At 50.0% G+C, this 18,893-nt stretch overlaps 1 protein-coding gene across 9 annotated transcripts in view; it reads right to left on the reverse strand.

Moving 5' to 3' along the window:
• Positions 1–18,893, reverse strand: part of pnut (septin 7-like protein pnut) — a 108,160-nt gene that overhangs the window by 46,399 nt on the left and 42,868 nt on the right. The window contains exon 1 of one of the 9 annotated variants that reach the window (XM_045748213.2): positions 17,553–18,702. The exons of 6 other annotated variants lie outside the window; for them this stretch is intronic. In XM_045748213.2, the coding sequence (XP_045604169.2) occupies positions 17,553–18,209 (657 nt within the window). In that variant the 5' untranslated portion in view covers positions 18,210–18,702. Of the gene's footprint in view, positions 1–17,552; positions 18,703–18,893 lie in introns of those variants that run through there. 2 more of the 9 variants (XM_045748212.2, XM_045748214.2) reach the window with 2 other exon arrangements.

Below are 18,893 nucleotides of genomic sequence, written 5' to 3' on the forward strand. Positions count from 1 at the left end.
CATCACTTCTCACAGCATCAAGCCTAATACCCAAACACCGCCTCTCTAATTACACGACCAAATAACAATATCAAATGAAAACCCGCCAGAGGATACAAAATACAATCATCACCTGGGAGATTACCAGGTAAACTCTCCACTACCTGTCTCCAACAGACACGCAGCAACGGTTGGTGTCATCCTGTTGTGGTGGGCGCTGAGCCAGCCGTTAACGGTCACTACAACTTGGAAAAAGGTGATAAGAGGAGCCGGGCCTGAGCGCCGCACGCGCCTCGCCACACCCTCCACCTGACCACCTCCACTGTGCAATTGTACGAACCAAAAATGTTGACGATACATCCATGTGAGTCGCACCAGTCCCTGTGAGTTAGTATTTACTATGTGTATTTATAATTTGTACCTACAGAATTGAGCTATTAGCTCTTGGACCCCGATTTTCTAACTAATCTATTCCCTGAGAGTCCCTGGGTGTTAGAGGATGTATCTGGAAGTTAGGAGGAGTCCCTGGGAGTTAGGGGAAGTCTGTGTGTGTTAGGGAAGTCTCCGGGCGTTAGGAAAGCCTCCGGGTGTTTGAGAGAGCCCCGTGAGCGTTCAGTTGAGTCCCTGGGCGTTCAGTTGAGTCTCTGGGCGCTCAGTTGAGTCCCTGGGCGCTCAGTTGAGTCCCTGGGCGTTCAGTTGAGTCCCTGGGTATTAGGGGCAGCCCGGGAGTGTGATGAAACACCGGTGTTTGTAGTCTTAAGACACTAATGAGAACATTTTTGGGTTTGTTTGTAAACAAACGCGGTGGCATAAAACATGGCGACGGTGGTGCCACCTGTCGATTTGTGGACACGGCGGGGGTGTATTCCTTCGTGTGTTCACCAACAGAGTACACAAGCACTGGTGAATAAGTTAATGTGAGCCTTCCTATCTTTCCTATACTATAATCTTAGGTGATGTAGGCTTCCCTTTCTGCGATAACCACAACCTGTGTTCCAAAACTAGCCACCAGGGAGCCCGGAGCTATACCTGCCAAACATTAACAGCAAGTTCAGTTGATGAACATTGTGGTGGATGATTCACATGGACATTGTGCAAAGGCCATGATGTCCGGACAGTATTTACCTCGCATACAAACAGGAAAATGAGGTTTCATGCGACCCGATACGAGGTCTGCTGGAAACTGACCTCTGAAGAGTATCACACTCCTCTCTTTCCTTCCTCCTCTTTCACCCACTTGGTAATTACTTAGCCGCCCACCCCAAGTCCACATTATCTGGTGTGTAATTACCAATGTATCCACAAAACAAACACACACACACACGAGACTTGCGACTCGCCCCTGGTTCCCAGACCCCTGTTTACCTCGCCCACTGTTGCTGGAAATGGGTGAAATTGAAGGTGAGAGAGTGTCATGACAGAGCAGCCACGACAAGCCTGGGAGGGAGGCGGCGAGTGGCGCCTCGACCCGGACCTTCTGAATAACGTCCTATGACTTGCCTTAATCACTCCTACATTAACTGTGGGGCCCTTAACGACCATAACAGTCAGGCTGTGGAGGGGTGGGAGCCAAGTATCAAGGTAGTGAGAAAGGGTAGGAGCGAGAGGAAGGAGGGTGAGACAGACGTTATGGAAAGAGAGAGGAAGTGGGAGACAGACCAGACTCTCCGGAGTATTGGGGAATAAGAGAGAAGCCTGGCAAGGAGTTGCCTGGCAGCTGCACCACAAGGTAGGTAGACCCTCGGAGGAAGGGAAAAGCGGTGTGTTGGGGATTGGGGGAGAGGGAGACACTAAGGTAAACCAGTTACACGGTGCTGGGCAGACAGGCATGGGGCGGGCGAAGGCCGCAGACACCAGTGAGGCTGACTCATGCTCTCTCACACCAACCTGGCGAAGATGTCCCCAGTGTCAGGAACTCTCCACCCTAACATGCTGACCATCCTAAATGCTCCCTCAGAATCATTCAACTCCACACTCCAACACTGTCCCCACCCGAGCCTCACACTCCCATACTGTCCCCAGGCGAGCTTCACACTGTTTCACCCCAGCCCTATACCCCCCCCCACCTGCCACACACCACGCTAATAAGGGGACTAGGTCAACAACCCTCAAACTACCACACACCGCCATGCTCTTATATTTGCACCTCAGAGTAAAAGTACTATGAAGCATTACAGGCTGCCAGGGAGGCTATCTTTGGTGCCTGGGTATTATCCCCCTAGTGGCAACACCACCCGTGTGACGGGAACAACAAGTGTGAGGGGGGGGGGGGGGAAACAACCATAAGTGTGAGGGGGAAACAGCCCAGGGACGAGTGTTCCACCTCATCATAACCTGTCATAGGAGGAGGCTGGACAAGTGTTCATTATATAGATATCGATTACTTGGCGGCGGCCCTGAGGTTAGGTGGGGTGGTGGGGGGAGGGGTGAGAGTAGGGTGAGGGGAGGGGTGATGGAAGAGTAGACTGGAGGGAGAGGAGGCGGGTTGATGCTGGTGATGTCAGCGAGGTGACGGGGTGGTGACCATGGCGGCCGACGGACTCACGCACACCAGCAGCAGCAACACGACCCGAATCTGATTAGATTGGTTTAATTCTCTGGCATCACAACAGAGGGGAAGAGGAGGAATTAGGGTGGGCGAGGTAGAGAGGGGTTGGGAAGATGGCAGAGAGACAGGGGAGAGGGAAAAGATCAGGTCGAGGATTATTAACTACCCACAGCTCAGCGGTTGTGTCCAAGTGCAACCATAAAGGTATATCCGGACATGTGGACCTATGGGGTTCTACGTAGGGGCTACATAACATGCTATCTACACTGATCTCGACTACGTTTTCCATATTATACTGAAAATAATGCTTATGTTTGACAGGTTCAAGTTAGCATAAGGTAGTGTTATAGTGTAGGCCGCCAGTGGTTGGATGAGAATGAACAATATGAAAAGTGTGGTCATCTCTCGTAGTATTCAAGGGACCTTCTACCCTTGCCGGTCACTTTGTATGTGTTGGTGGTAGTCCTGCAGTCACCTCTCAAGTTACCCAGGTCTTCGTGCATCTTGTCACATCATTTGTTCTGGATCTACGCATCAATACTTCATCATCTACAACTAATGATAGGAACACCTTAATTTTCTGGGTTAGATATTTGCAAGACTTGTGAAACAATATACAGTCTATATTAGAGAGCTTTCTGCACTCTACTTGCAGCCCCCCCTCCATCTTCACTTTCTTATTCCAAAAATACTTTATATTTTGTTTAAATATCCATGGGGACAGTTTAATCAGATGTTGTTGCTTTTGTCTCAGTTACTCATCTTTTGTCTACTTGAACCTCTCTATATTCGCTACGGTTTTGTAGCTTCAGGAAGTTTGTAAACATCCTGAAGCGTCTCATTCAAAGCTTTACACACTTGTTGAGTCACACTTCGGCCAGGTGCTGTTAATGGCAAGTTTACTCAGAAGAGAAGCGTGTGTATGTGATGCTTCTGCTATTAGCATAACCTTGGGGGCAGAGTGGTGAGGTATGGGTAGACACCTGCAGTGGTGGAGGCACCTGAACCTGCTCGTATTCTGGACCTAAATGCTTGCCACCTGATCATTATCTGGGAGCCTCTCGGACGTAGGTTCGAACCCTCATCACGGCCCTTGTGGATTTGTTGTTCATTTGATGCATCACGCTAGTGTTATTTCTGTGTGTTAGTGTGTGTGTTTCGTGAGAGGGGGGGAGGGCGTCAGAGGGTGCTGGGCGTACTGGGAATAGACCAATATCTGGTGTCAGGTCAGAATACTGGTGTCAGGTGTCATAAGGGCGGATCTTTGGTGTCAACTCCACATTGACCACCCCTTCCCCCCCCCCCCCATGAAAATCGACCCCATCCCCCAGTGACAACCCCCCCCCTTCCCCAGAAAGCCCCTCCCTTCATCCTACACCCATTCTTGTGCACTACACACTACTACCACAACAGCTCGGGGTTGTGTCCACACGGCACCTCAAACCACCATTGATCGACAGTTTAAAATTAGCCTTTACATGACGGCTCTTGAGTGTGAATGAACAGTGCAAAACATGGTGTTTGTTTACGAACCAGAGAGAGGTGGAGGGGGTGGGGGAGATAGAGATGTAGTAGCTGGCATGATAGCGAGCACCGTGCCTCACTGTATGATAACTTACAACAGTGCCAAGGTTCAGATTAGGGGGGAACACGAAGTGGTGGTAATTGTAGTAGTGGTAGCTGTAGTAGTGGATGTTGTAGAAGGTGGGTATGGAGCTGGCTAGGATTCTCCCGTCCTCCCTACAGATACCGTCCCTCTTCCCTTTCCTATCTTTGTTTACTCCCCTTGCCTTAGCCACGGGTTCCCTCCAGCACGCGACCATGCTGCTCTACTCTGCATGTCCAGCCTCACCGTTGTAAGCCGCTATTATTCCTCATAGACTTCAATAATCTAAGTCAACAGAATTCCAAATTTTGAACTACTCGAATTCTGAAGGTTACAACAAAAACTAAAGCAACTTGACTAAACCTGTCCAAGGTCTACATAAGCAATTCAAAGAATATTAAATAGAATCATAGGCCTAATTTTTACATATATGTGCAGACGAGGAGTCACAATAACGTGGCTGAAATATGTTGACCAGACCACACACTAGAAAGTGAAGGGACGACGACGTTTCGGTCCGTCCTGGACCATTCTCAAGTGGCTTGTGATGTTAGTCTTGAGCGGTGCACCACAGCCTGGCGTCCGCAACTATTACATCTGTGTACTAAACTAGGCCTAAGAAATTTTAAGTTTGGTTGATGTCAACTTTCACGGCCCTTCTACAAAATCAGCATTACAAAACGAGGACTTTTTGTTTGTTTCTGTGGAAGAATTCTACATGGGTATATGACATAGTGAGTGAAGGAACTGTGGCTTGTGGACGCTAAGCTGAGGACGCCAGGCTGTGGACGCCAGGCTGTGGTGCACCGCCCAAGACTAACATCTCAGCTACCTCCTCCACTATTACAACCTCTCTCAACTGCTCCACACTTACATTCTCCTCTATCCTCCCATTTTATTTCGAATGATATTTCTATATCTTTGCTAAGAACAAAAGACACATAGCTGTAATGATAAATGGTAACTGGGATTGTTGCAAGGGACATGCACAGCTCCCTGTGGTGCATAGGATACAGCGCTCACCCAGCCATATCAACTGGGGTTCGATTCATGGATAGGGAGGGAAAATTGGGTACTGATCCTTAACTATTCACCCATATTCGTCCAACAGTAATTGGGAGTCTTGACTGTAAACTCATTGGTTGTTATGTTCTAGGGATGACTGATTGTAAAAGACTTGAGGTGTGTCTCAAGTCTTTCTGTCTCAAAGAAAGGATGAGGTGTGAGGAGCGCGAGCTTCTGATGTCATCTCCTGTACTCTACCGAGTAAAAAAGTGGACTACCCGTCACGGATCTGTTCAAGGAACTATATTATTCCCGATTACTGTTAACGAGCTAACTATGGAGGGTAGAGCCAGAGTGAGGGACAAATGACGACTGCACAACGTTCCCCAAGGACCCTGATGCCACCTCCCGAGTCACACCATCAGGAGAGCACTTCGCCGTGCCAGACCAGTTCCCCAGTGTGTAACCTCGCACAAGAACCTCAACCTCAAGAAATTCTAAATCAAACTAGACCTGTATCTGAGAAGTGTGCAGCGAGACTTGCGCCAGAATGATAGAATATTGAGTATAAGAAAGGCCGAGAGCTGCTCAAACAACGCCAGAGACAGAGAAGTGACACTTATAACAATAGAGCATGGGCAGCAGCCAATACAATATTTAAAGCAGAGTAGATATGACAGGAATAAAGGCCAGGAGTCAATTTAATACACGAGTGACAGATACAAATGCAGAGCCCAAGAGGCCGGAGTAAATATAGGCAAGGTGTAGGCCTGCGTTGTCAGGAGAGTACAACATCGAGTTCATTTAAGAAACAAATCCTGGTGAAGGTATTAGCGTGTAGTACACAGGGAACAGGTTCCACGAGCCTCACCAACAGTAACGCAGCTACAACCCAACCGCTCAACACAACCCACCAAAGTCATATATACAAAAGATCACATTCCCTGCTCATGGGCTACACCTATTGTACCGCCGTGAACACACCATCACCTCCACCCACTGCTCACGCACTCTGTTGAACCACTCACTCTGTGTACTGATGATCACTGTTGAGCCACTGTGTGTACTGCTGTGAGTTGAGCCACTCTGGACAAGAGTGGCCGTCACACTGCCATAAAACCTTCACACAATTCAACGGCCGTCAGACGCAACACGGGCCTCCCAGACCACGTCGCTGACGAAGGCTCCCTGTGTATAAACCAAGACATTAACTATACACATTACCATTACGTGCGCTTTTGGCTTCCCAACAGGCATACATACCTCCCTTCCTGCCCCGAGCTGTTGGTGTGTGGGGCCGAGCCCAGGCACTCCCCACGCCTCATAAAGTATCCACTAAACCAAACACGACCTGCCTGGGGTAATGGACAGGTCTCAGTCATGACCGGTGACACCTTCCAAGCCCAACAAGGACCCTACACACCCACACCGGCCACAGTAGCCACCCTTACGCTCTCCGCCTGCACCACAGGCCAGCATGTGGCACTAACAAGCCAGCAAACAAGTCTACACAATAATTTGCCTCATTAGAAACAGGGATAAGCTCGTTACTGCCACAGGTATGCTATGTTTGTGTTAAAGATATCCCTCTCAATTCAAATCCTGTATCACTAATTTCATATGCAACCATCACTAGGCCTATGATGGTGAATAATGATGAAGAACCTTGAAAACAAAGAAAATAAAGCCATGCCAATCATTTTGAGGCACCAAAAATGTCAAAACATACGATATGAAACAAGACTTAACTCTTTCTAGCTTTAGAAACATTAACAAGAGCACCCCAGAGTTGTTAAACACCTTGCTATTTACTCTTGCCCAGTGGAAGACTATTAATATAGGCTTGTAGTTTGTGTGTCTGCTGCACAAGTAATTTTCATGCTGAGTTTTGTATCTGCTAAAGATAACATGAAGTTGTGACTCGTATTTTCGTCTATATCTGATATACGATTGGGGAAAAGCAGTGTTGCAAGGACAGAGCCCAACTTTTCACTGCACTTGTTGATTATATTTAATTGACTGTTACTCTTTGCATTCAGTTCGACAGAAAATTCCACAGGAAAGAAGATGCAGGTTAAGCTAGCGATCAAAAAACAAAGACACTGGGCATTAGAACTTGGAGTGGTGGTGCCCGCAGGTTAGATAAGCCTCGCTGATAAGGTAATGGAAGGGTTGATAAGGCTGTCGTGTAGGTATACGAGGGTCATTAGTACAGGACTAGTGTTACTGGCTTTATAATTACATGTACATGACTCATCTTTATATACAAGGGTTACCTGGCTTCTGTGTGTATATATTCAAGATCTAGTCAAGTGGGGTCCTGTGTGTATATACGAGATTACCTCGTAATATGTGTATATACAAGTCTATCAACTGGTCATGTGGAGTCCTGTATGTCGACAGGATATCCATGTGAGATTGAGCTAACATGAATGTAAGAGATGTAATGAACACACACATGTTCATGTCGTTTACAGTTGATCAGAAGGTCTGAAAATATATACCAAACACAATACCTGAGGGAAGCGCATACAAATATGTCCTCAAGCTTCTGAACCAATCTGTGCTGGTCACCTCCCTGGGCCGAAGCCTTGTGTTCCAGGGGGGAAGGGAAGATTGTGATTGATCAGGTAATGACAGCTGGAGATATAAGGAGTGTGATTGATCAGGTGATAACGGTTGAATATTTCGGCAATAGTGAGTCCTAGGAACTATCTGTAGACAGAGTGCACATAAAACTACGATCGTGCATTTAACCATCATCCAGTAAGTATGCATCAAATTAGGCAAGTAGGATACTCGTTGTTATTGTCATTAAAACAACACAACGTCAGATCATTTGTACATGTTGGAGCTTTGAGACTCATCTCAAGATAACCTCAAGAGACTGTTGTGTGCAGGTTAGTACACTTGAATTGCCTTTCTAGGTGGAGACAAGGAGTGCTAGTCCGTACTAACACATTAGTACTACTTTTACAGCTACAACTATAATAGCGAGGAAGGCAGGAAGTAACCAGTTTCTTTCATGCCTTATAATCAACCAGCAGTGAGGATCAGGCTGTGCCTGGTTAGTGTGCGTAGTTATGGCTGGGAGTGGAGCAAGGTGTGGCAGCGTGGGAGTGGGGCAGGATATGGAAGGGTGGGAGTGGGGCAGGATATGGAAGGGTGGGAGTGGGGCAGGATATGGAAGGGTGGGAGTGGGGCAGGATATGGAAGGGTGGGAGTGGGGCAGGATATGGAAGGGTGGGAGTGGGGCAGGATATGTTAGGGTGGGAGTGGGGCAGGATATGTTAGGGTGGGAGTGGGGCAGGATATGGCAGGCTGGGAGTGGGGCAGGATATGGCAGGCTGGGAGTGGGGCAGGATATGGCAGGCTGGGAGTGGGGCAGGAAATGGCAAGGTGGGAGTGGGGCAGGAAATGGCAAGGTGGGAGTGGGGCAGGAAATGGCAGCGTGGGAGTGGGGAAGAATATGACAGGGTGGGAGTAGGGAAGGATATGGCAGCGTGGGAGTGGGGTAGGGTTGGAGTGGGGCAGGATGTGGATGCAGTTTCATGCTTCAAGATGTGCGGATTCCATGCCGGTGCTGCATATTCTAGTATTAGTGTAATAAATACTGTATGGTATTCTAATGTTTGAGTATATATGTACAATATACATAGTACAATATATGAGTACTCTGGTACTCCATACCAGAGTATATATATGCTCGGGGTATATCACCGATCATTGTGGTGTACCATACTGGAGTGTGTACCGTCCCTGTGTGTAGCGTGGTTGGTGTATCGTACCTGCACAGCCTATTTGGTATATGTAACAGCTGATGGCTGTTATGGTGTGTTATCTAGTGTGCCATGGGGAACATTTGGGCTATAGGTTCAGAAATCAAGGAACGGACCCTATAAACCACATCCAACAAGGAGGAGGAAAGACTGGTGTCCAAGATACGGTGGAGTAAGTAAGGTGGAACACGGAGGCCGCCAGTTTAAGCCTCCCTGCTGCACCAGCTGAGACTGGCGGCTTCCCTCCTGCACCAGCTGAGACTGGCAGCCTCCCTCCTGCACCAGCTGAGGCTGGCAGCCTCCCTCCTGCACCAGCTGAGGCTGGTAGCCTCCCTCCTGCACCAGCTGAGGCTGGCAGCCTCCCTCCTGCACCAGCTGAGGCTGGCAGCCTCCCTCCTGCACCAGCTGAGGCTGGCAGCCTCCCTCCTGCACCAGCTGAGGCTGGCAGCCTCCCTCCTGCACCAGCTGAGGCTGGCAGCCTCCCTCCTGCACCAGCTGAGGCTGGCAGCCTCCCTCCTGCACCAGCCGAGGCTGGCAGCCTCCCTCCTGCACCAGCTGAGGCTGGCAGCCTCCCTCCTGCACCAGCTGAGACTGCCGGCCTCCCTCCTGCACCAGCTGAGACTGCCGGCCTCCCTCCTGCACCAGCTGAGGCTGCCGGCCTCCCTCCTGCACCAGCTGAGGCTGCCGGCCTCCCTCCTGCACCAGCTGAGGCTGCCGGCCTCCCTCCTGCACCAGCCGAGGCTGCCGGCCTCCCTCCTGCACCAGCTGAGACTGGCGGCCTTCCTGCTGCCGCCTAGGGCGCCGGCATGCGCTTGGAGGTTTGCGGCAGTATTGTCATTGATCGGGGCAGGAGAGTGAGGGGCTACAGCCACACTGATGGTCGACGCTCTCATACCGCCTCTACTGGACCGTCAACCTTGCGGCTCTCTCCATTATCCCACTCTCTTCTCTCTCACCCACCCGGGCTACCCGCCACGTGTTTGTTGTGTGTGTTGGGGTGCTCCCTCATACACCAGGTACGAGCAGTAACCCCCAATAGCTCCCCCCATGAATTAGTCGCGAGCAACCTATTCAACAATTCACCATTAAGTTGAAGATACCAACTTGATGGGGTTCTGGGAGTTCATCTACTCCCCCAAGATATTTGTTTTCTCTACTTATGTTCTAAGAGTATCATTTCTTTTTGACTTAGATGGGAAATTTTTCAATGTCTTTCTTTATTATGCACCCCATACCCATCACGTGGGTGGTGGTGGTAAGGGTTACAGAGGCACATAATCGGTTCAGGAACTGAACCCCATAGTTCGTTTAGCTAAGCATATAACAATCTTTTGACGCTAGTTACACAATTATTAATGTTATATATACATGCACATAATACATACATATAAACACACAATCATTTACGCAAATACACACATCTATAATCTTTTGCCAAGTTTAATATATTTCCCTCAATGAACTTGAATGTATTGGTCTATCATTCCATTAGTGTGTGATGACACCACGCGCAACACACACCTCACTCAGTCTCCACACACTCGCCCATTCACTGCCTTGACACCGGCACATGATAAACCATACCTGTCCCCACACCAACACACCTCACCCACACTTACCTGCAATACAAGAAAAATATATATTAGACAAATTACAAAAGATAAAAGTCACAATAAATGTAAGCGGTACATGAGTGTGTGTGTGTGTACTGACCTATTTGTGCTTGCGGGGGTTGAGTCCAGGCTCTTTGATCCCGCCTCTCAACTGTCAGTCAACTGGTGTACAGATTCAGCTGGGTGTGTGTAAAAGAAAGAAAGAAAAAGAGAGAGAGAGAGAGGGGGGAGAGAGAGAGGGGGGGGCAGCAGCTGGTGAAGGAGCAGGGGGTGACGAAGGAGTGGCGGTGCTGGTCTCCCGGATGTGTGCACGGGGTCACACTACGCCATCTGCTTTTACAACACGTGCTCCTGCTGCTGCTGGTTGTTGTTGCTGTTGTAGCAGCTGGTAGTGGTGGTTGTGGTAGATGGTGAGGGGGTTGTGGTAGATGGTGAGGGGGTTGTGGTAGATGGTGAGGGGGTTGTGGTAGATGGTGAGGGGGTTGTGGTAGATGGTGAGGGGGTTGTGGTAGATGGTGAGGGGGTTGTGGTAGCTGGTGAGGGGGTTGTGGTAGCTGGTGAGGGGGTTGTGGTAGCTGGTGAGGGGGTTGTGGTAGCTGGTGAGGGGGTTGTGGGTGATTGTGGTATTGGTGGGGGGATTGTGTACAGTCGGTGGTTGTATTCACTTAGTTGTGCTTGCGGGGGTTGAGCTCTGCTCTTTTGACCCGCCTCTCAACTGTCAATCAATCAACTGTTACTAACACACACACACACACGCGCGCGCGCACCCAGGAAGCAGCCCGTAACAGCTGTCTAACTCCCAGATACCCATTTACTGCTAGGTAACAGGGGCATCTGGGTGAAACCTTGCCTATCTTGTTTCTCGCCGGTGCCGGGAATCAAACCCTGGGCCACAGGATTACGTGTCCAGCGTGCTGTCCACACAGATACGATACATATATGGAAGATACGTGCGCCCTACCACGTGTGTGGAAGATACGTGTTGTGATAGCTAATAGAGAACCTCTTTTCTGCACATATTACCACGTACTTCGCTTCAATTACACATTTTCCAGCCTGATGCTAAGGTCACTTTATGTTCACTAGACGTTAGGTCAACTCAACATACTTCCTGGATATCCCCCACGACGTTACCTTCTACGAGAAAGTCTCATGAAGACTTTTATTCCTATAGCAAGTTTACCGTCATATTTTATATACACAAGTACCCAGATTATCACTGTTTACATATCTTGTTAACTAGATAAAAACTTCGTTATCAGTTGGGGTCATATTCAGTGTTTTCAACTGAGGCAATCTCAATGCTAATTATTGAAAGTGGTGTTCTTTTTCATGTTTATGATGCGTGCAGTTTGTAAGTGGCAAAGATGACAGTAGGCTGTAGTGTGTATATTCCTGTCTGTGTCTCAGTATAAGAGGTGAGAAGAGAGTGCCAGGGCGGACCCAGCACTCTCACACTGCAATTTGTTTGGTCACCTGTTACTCCTCTACTCCTCGTGGCCTTGAACTGTATGTTTAACACTTCTCTAACCCTGTCCATGGAGGACAGAAGAAAATGTATATATGCTGGTTAGCATTGTAAATGTGTGGCCACGTCTGTGGTAGAAAATAATAAAAAAAAAAAAAAAAAAAAAAAAAAACTCCTCGTGGCCTCTTTGTCCCAAAACACAATATCCACCTTACATGTTATTCTTTGTTATTCTGTTATTCAGCCTGTTATTCTTTGTAATGACAAATACCTTCCCAATGTGCACACAAAGTCTGCATTCTGGTTTCCTTGCATTGCTTCAATTGTTTTGTCACTTGTGGATTAAGCTCTGCTCTTTTGACCCGCCTCTCAACTGTCAATCAATCAACTGTTACTAACTACTAATTTTTAACTGCAAAGAGCCAGAGCTCAACCCCCACAAACACAACTAGGCGAGTACAAAGACCGGGCCACTAAAAGCTGAGGTGGGTCAGGACACTGTTGACAAAGAGATAAGAATAATATTTTATATACGTACTTTGCCTGTACTTACTGCAGAAGAACTTTACCTGCAGCTGAACAACTGTGTGTAGATGGTGAAGAGGACAAGTGAAGAGGGATGTTTAAAGAGTGTCAAAAAGAGCTTCGTGAGCCCCTTCTCTTGCATATTTACATATTTAATGAGTCATTAGTCGAACAGAGGGCCAGAGTCGCGGAAGGCTACTAATCTCCTTCCAATATTTAAAAAAGATAAAGAACTATCGTCCAATTCGCTGAACAGCGATAAGTTTCTTGTACTTAGGTATGGAAGAAATGAAGACCTTCAACGATATACAGGGTACAACACAATCTGATCTCTTGAGGTTATCTTGAGATGATTTCGGGGCTTTAGTGTCCCCGCGGCCCGGTCCTCGACCAGGCCTCCACCCCCAGGAAGCAGCCCGTGACAGCTGACTAACACCCAGGTACCTATTTTACTGCTACGTAACAGGGGCATAGAGTGAAAGAAACTCTGCCCATTGTTTCTCGCCGGCGCCTGGGATCGAACCCAGGACCACAGGATCACAAGTCCAGTGTGCTGCCCACTCGGCCGACCAGCTCCCCGGCTGTTCAGAACTCTCCCAGCAACCATTAGAAATATTGCCGGAACAAAGGTGGATTTGCAGATGTAAAGTCACAATAACGTGGCTGAAAAATGTTGACCAAACCACACACTAGAAATTAAGGAGACGACGACGTTTCGGTCCGTCGTCTCTTTAATTTCTAGTGTGTGTGGTTTGGTCCAAGGTGGATTTCTACCATCGCTTCCAGACACCCACAACACCTCCAGACAAGCATAGTGAGGCGAGTGTGGCGCCAGGAGGGCCCGTTATCTCCACTCCCTGTCAGCTGGCGCTTCCCTCCATCCCAACCATTTCACTCTTCCCTCCCCCCCCCTCCCCCCAACACACACACTGCTTCTACTGTCCTCTACCCAGCAACTAGCCCATGTGCGTGTAGGAAGTAGACTACTAAAAGCTCGTACTTTGCTCATGAAGTGTGAAAGTGTGCGTATGAGGTAGAGAGAGGGGCGGAGGACAGCATGCACCATTGGGTGTGGTAGACGGCCCTCCACAAACACACTATGTCCCCCGTACTAGCTTCCTCTTTGTGAATGAACTCAAGGTCAATCAAGGCTTTATTTATATTTAACTACACGCTGGGTGATGTAAGCTTGCCAAGGGGAGGGGGGAAGAGAGGTGGACCGGGAGAAGGTGAAGGGCTCCAGCCAGTCACAGCCCCACTACCACCACCATTACCAGAGGAACCAACACCACCACCAGACATATCTTCACTAAAGCAACCGCTGTCAATCACCATCACAAGAGGTTATGAAACACCTTTCTATCTACCCGTCCCTGGCACTCTGGGATGTGTACCAGATACCACCTCCCTAAGGTGACCCGTCCCCGACACACACTGGCAGACAACACTCAAGTGTTGGCAAGGTGTGGATGTGGGGCTCTGGCTCACGAAGAGCTCCCCTCACTACCTCATGCAAATCAATCTATCCGTGCTTACGGGGTGCTTGCCAACCCTCCCCATTTCTGGTAGCACCACAAGTGGTGGTGGTGGATAAGGAGAGTGGTGGAGGAGGATAAGGAGGGTGGTGGAGGCGGATAAGGAGGGTGGAGGAGGAGGATAAGGAGGGTGGTGGTGCCCGGGGGAGCGCACGAGGCAGTGTAGGGGAGAGTTGAGGCCCCCCACGGGGACCCTTCCGTGAAACAGGAGCCGCACGTCCCTGCTCCTGGCGCGGGGGAGCCGCGCCTCCACCTGGGGATGTGGGGCCGGGAGAGGGGGCTACACGTCTGCTACAGGGGGAGAGAATTTGCAGCGTCCGGTTGTTAGAGCGAGCGAGGGCGTACTTACACACTCCCGCCTCTCACACAACTCCTCACTCGTTCGGTCGCTGTCTCTCTACTCATATGTGCTTCTAAGAGTCTACCCCCCTCCCCCCTTCCCTCACCTATCTACTATAGAAACTGCCTAGTCAATTTATTGTGTCGCTCCCTATATCGCATTCCATTTCCCGACTTCCAGATCGACGGTAAATTATTTTTAAAGATGAATGTCGCGCAGGGAGAGGCAAGAAACATCTTATAGCTAATCCTATGACGAGAAGCAAGAGGGTGTGGGTGTATTGTCCACCCGACAGCTGTTAGGTCAGTGTTTAAGAGTCAGTGCACCATTCACCATGCACGTTTAGGTGAGTAGAGAGGATCGTGGCAGGAGACGTCAAGATGACTGGGTGGGTAGGCACCTGGTGGCCGACACCTTCACACTCCTCTCTACACCACAACCACCCGTCTAAACCGTCCACCTTCCACACTGCTACACATACACCATAGATGAGGCCGGCCACACACAACCTCCACACCATCTCCTGCTTACACTCAAGGCTGCACGGTGTCATACCGAGACCTCTTAACAATAGACGTGTTAACATGTATGACGTTAACAAGTATGACGTTAACAAGTATGACGTTAACAAGTATGACGTGTTAACACTATACACAACACATGTACCTCCGCCTCTTCTGTCACAGTGGTCACATATGCCCGAAACAGATGGAAACACAGATAAAGTCACTCTTCAACCTTCTATCTACAGGATACGTTACTAGCTAAATATGTAGGTCTTAAGAGGGGACCTAAGTAACTTACAGGAAGTGTCTCATCAGCCAAGATGTAGTGTGTCTGAATCCGCAGGCAGCAACCAGCAACAGTCTCACTGACCAGGCGGTCACCAAGGATCCCATCATGGCAGCTGATATACACACGGGGGTCTGGTAGCTGAGCGGACAGCGAGCAGGACTCGTAATTCTGTGGCCCGGGTTTGCTTCCCGAACCAGGCAGAAACAAATGGGCAAAGTTTTTTTTCACCCCTGATGCCCTTGTTACCTAGCAGTAGGTACCTGGGAGTTAGACAACTGTTACGGGCTGCTTCCTGGGGGAGGGGGGGGGGTTGGAGAGAAGAAAAAATAGTAACAGTTGATTGATTGACAGTTGAGAGGCGGGCCGAAAGAGCAGAGCTCAATCCCCGAAAGCCCAACTAGGTGAATACACACACCCACCCACACACACGGGGCCTCGTAGTTGAGTGGACAGCACTCTGGATTCGTAGACCTAGGGACCGGGGATTGATCAACGGCGGTGGCGGAAACAAATGAACAGTTTCTTTCACACTGATGCTCCTGTTCACCTAGCAGTAAATAGGTACCTGAGAGACAGCTGCTACGTATTGTCTCCTGGTGATGCGTGCGCTCGCTCGTATATGTTGTTGACATGATAGATGAAAAATAAATTGGTTAGAAAGGCGGGGTCCAAGAGCTAATAGCTCGATTATGCAAATACAAATAGTAAATATATATATATGAATGACACCAATTTAAAGGTCCGTGACATGGCCTGCCTGCCGTCTTGTAGAAGGGAAAGTGTTGCCACATCTCCCCCCAGTCTCTTCCTCTCTCCCTGCCCCTCCTCTCCTCACCCATGGCTGGCTCCCCAGCCACTGGACCTCTTACTTCTCACCCTGGGCCACACCACCCCAGCCACAGGACCCCCACCTCTCCACAACACCAACCATAGGACCCCACAACCCCAGCCACAGGACCCCACCTCTCCACAACCCCAGCCACAGGACCCCCCCCCCCGCTTGCCTTGAACCGACAATGTGACAGAGACCAGTTAGGTTCCCCCAGCGGTGAGCGGTGAGTCAGCTGCCCCACCACCACCCGTCGCACGCTTCTCTCCCCCACCAACACTCATGGTCTGGCCTCCACGTGGGACACTCTTTACTCACCTGTACTTCACTTCTAAGTTCTAGAAACCGTAGTAGCACTGAAATGCTGACACGTGTAAATAAGTCACTTGGACCCCCCGAGTGAGCAGCACCCACGTGTCAGTGCTCACCTAACAGTGCTTACAGGGTCGTTAGGGCTAGCACGTTATGCCATATATACTAGTCACATTGTACTTGTTGCAGTATAATTTATCTGACAATGTGATGTCGAACATGGTCTTAAAGTTGTAGACTGATGTGACTTGCACGGCATTTCCATTACCATATACAGAAGTTCAACAAAATTATAGTTACATTTTTTAAAACAAGTAATTTTCCAATGAGTAAAATGGGAGTTATCATGTTATTTCTATCCTCCAGTGACGTGAGGTTCACTCATGCCTCTCGGCTCCGGGACGAGTCTCATGCTCTCAGATGTGCCCAGCTTAAGGCTGGGATTTAAGCGATGGCGCCATGCTGTAGCAGCATACTCCAGAATGTGTGTAAGGTACAGAGGTGTGTAGCGTAAAGCGTTCTCAATGGCTCCTTGTTCAAATTCTTAAAAGGCAGAGCCCACACTTGCCCAAATCGCTGACATTACCAGGTTGGTGTGGCCTTCAGGAGACTTGTTTGATGTCTGCCCTCGGCTCCTTTGTTAAACTCGTAAGATTTCTTCCTATCACCCACCTCTTACATTCACCCTCTTCAACCACTTTCATTGCCTTGCAATTCATGGAAATGAACTCCAGCATCCACGTGTCAAACTATTTTTGCATTTGTGTACAAGTCATCCACCGTTATCATCACTAGTTTCACATCTCTCAACATGGTCAGGGCGCGCGCTTACTATCCTTCCTTGCCTTTAGCAGTTGCTGAAGGACCAACTACCGAGTCCAAAGAGAATTTAAAGTTTTCAACTAACATATGTTTATTGATTTTTGTACGGCTCTCGTGAAGGTTATTGGTACACACGAACCGACAAGGTTAATATCTGGCTCGTGTACACCTGGGCACTCACTGTGTCACACACGTGTACACCTGGGTACTCACTGTGTCATACACGTGTGTACCTACATAACACTCAGGCGGGCCGAGCCATGTGCGTATACCGATAGCATGTATCGTAATAGCCAAACGTAGTAGGAGGAAAGAGAGATTAGGGAGGGAGAGCAGGAGGAGAGGGAGAAGCGGTGAGAGATAATTGAAAGAGGGTTACGGGAGGAGTGGACTTACCAGTGGGGGCGTGGCAGTGGGGATGGCTGAGGTAGGGGGAGCGGGCGCCTCCCTGGGCGTGTCCCGCGACCCGCCGCTGGGGGCGTGGCTGTTGTTGGTACTCACGCCGCAGTTGGTGGCGTTGGCGGCGTTGGTGATGCTGGCGGTGTTGGTGATGCTGGCGGTGTTGGTGATGTTGGAGGTGTTGGTGATGTTGGGGGTGTTGGTGATGCTGGAGGTGTTGGTGATGTTGGGGGTGTTGGTGATGCTGGAGGTGTTGATGTTAGGAGTGTTGGTGATGGTGGTGGTGTTGGTGTTATTGGGGTTGTTGATGTTTGTGGCGTCAGTGGGGATGCCGTTGGTGTCGTAAAGCTTGTGTCTCTGAGCCAGACGGTCGAGGGAGGCCAGACGGTAGGTGTTGCCGCTGGAGGTGGAGTACTTGGAGGTGAAGGTGGGGTTGTAGCCGCTGGTGGCGTTGTTGGGGGCCGGGCCGGGGTTCGAGCCCCCGCTGCCGCCCATGTAGGACTTCTTCATGTCATCGAGGCGACGAAGGCGAGGAGAGCTGGAGTAGGAGGGGGGCGTGGAGCCCGTCCTGAGGAAGGTGCTGCCGCCGCCCCCCGGCTGTGACGTCACCACCCTCCCGCCACCGCCGCCCTCCCCGCCGCCCTCACCGTTCATGGCCAGCACTCTAGTCCTCACGCCGCCCACACTCCTCGCCTGCTCTGGGTTGCCGCAACACGTCTCCACCGTGGCCACGTTAACGACACGCCTCACACTTCACACACTCCTCCCTCACACAACACCTGGGAGATGTTGCCTCACACTACACCTGGCAGATGCTGCCTCCCACCACAATATTTACAGTAGAGGCGGCCTTCACTACACTACCGGCGCCGCTGGCACAACCAACAACATCTGCTACACCCTTCTAAAATCAATGTGGCGCCCTCAGTAGCCAGTACACACACACATGGGCCCACAACCCATCCTGACACCTCGTGTGGGTCGTGGGTGGGTGGGTGGGGTGGGGAAGGGGAGCTGGGTTGCACTACGAGGGGGGTGGGGTGGTGGTGTGGTCAGCAGTGATCCCGGCGCCACACTCCCAGAGTGTTGGAGATGGTGGTGCTGCTGCTGGTGGTGGTGTGGCCGCCTCGCTCACACACCACTCACTCACTGGCCACCCAGACAACCTACAACCCGGCCCAGCCCTCCCCCGCTCCCCCCCCCCCCCCCCCGCGCGCACACACAAATGCACACACACACGCGCGCGCGCGCGCGCACACACACACACACACACCATCACAAACGAAAAAATTGTACTAGAGTTTCTGGGAACGAAGTCACTACACAAGCACACAAGTG

This window comes from Procambarus clarkii, chromosome 34, assembly GCF_040958095.1.
Source record: "Procambarus clarkii isolate CNS0578487 chromosome 34, FALCON_Pclarkii_2.0, whole genome shotgun sequence".
Lineage (NCBI taxonomy): Eukaryota > Metazoa > Arthropoda > Malacostraca > Decapoda > Cambaridae > Procambarus > Procambarus clarkii.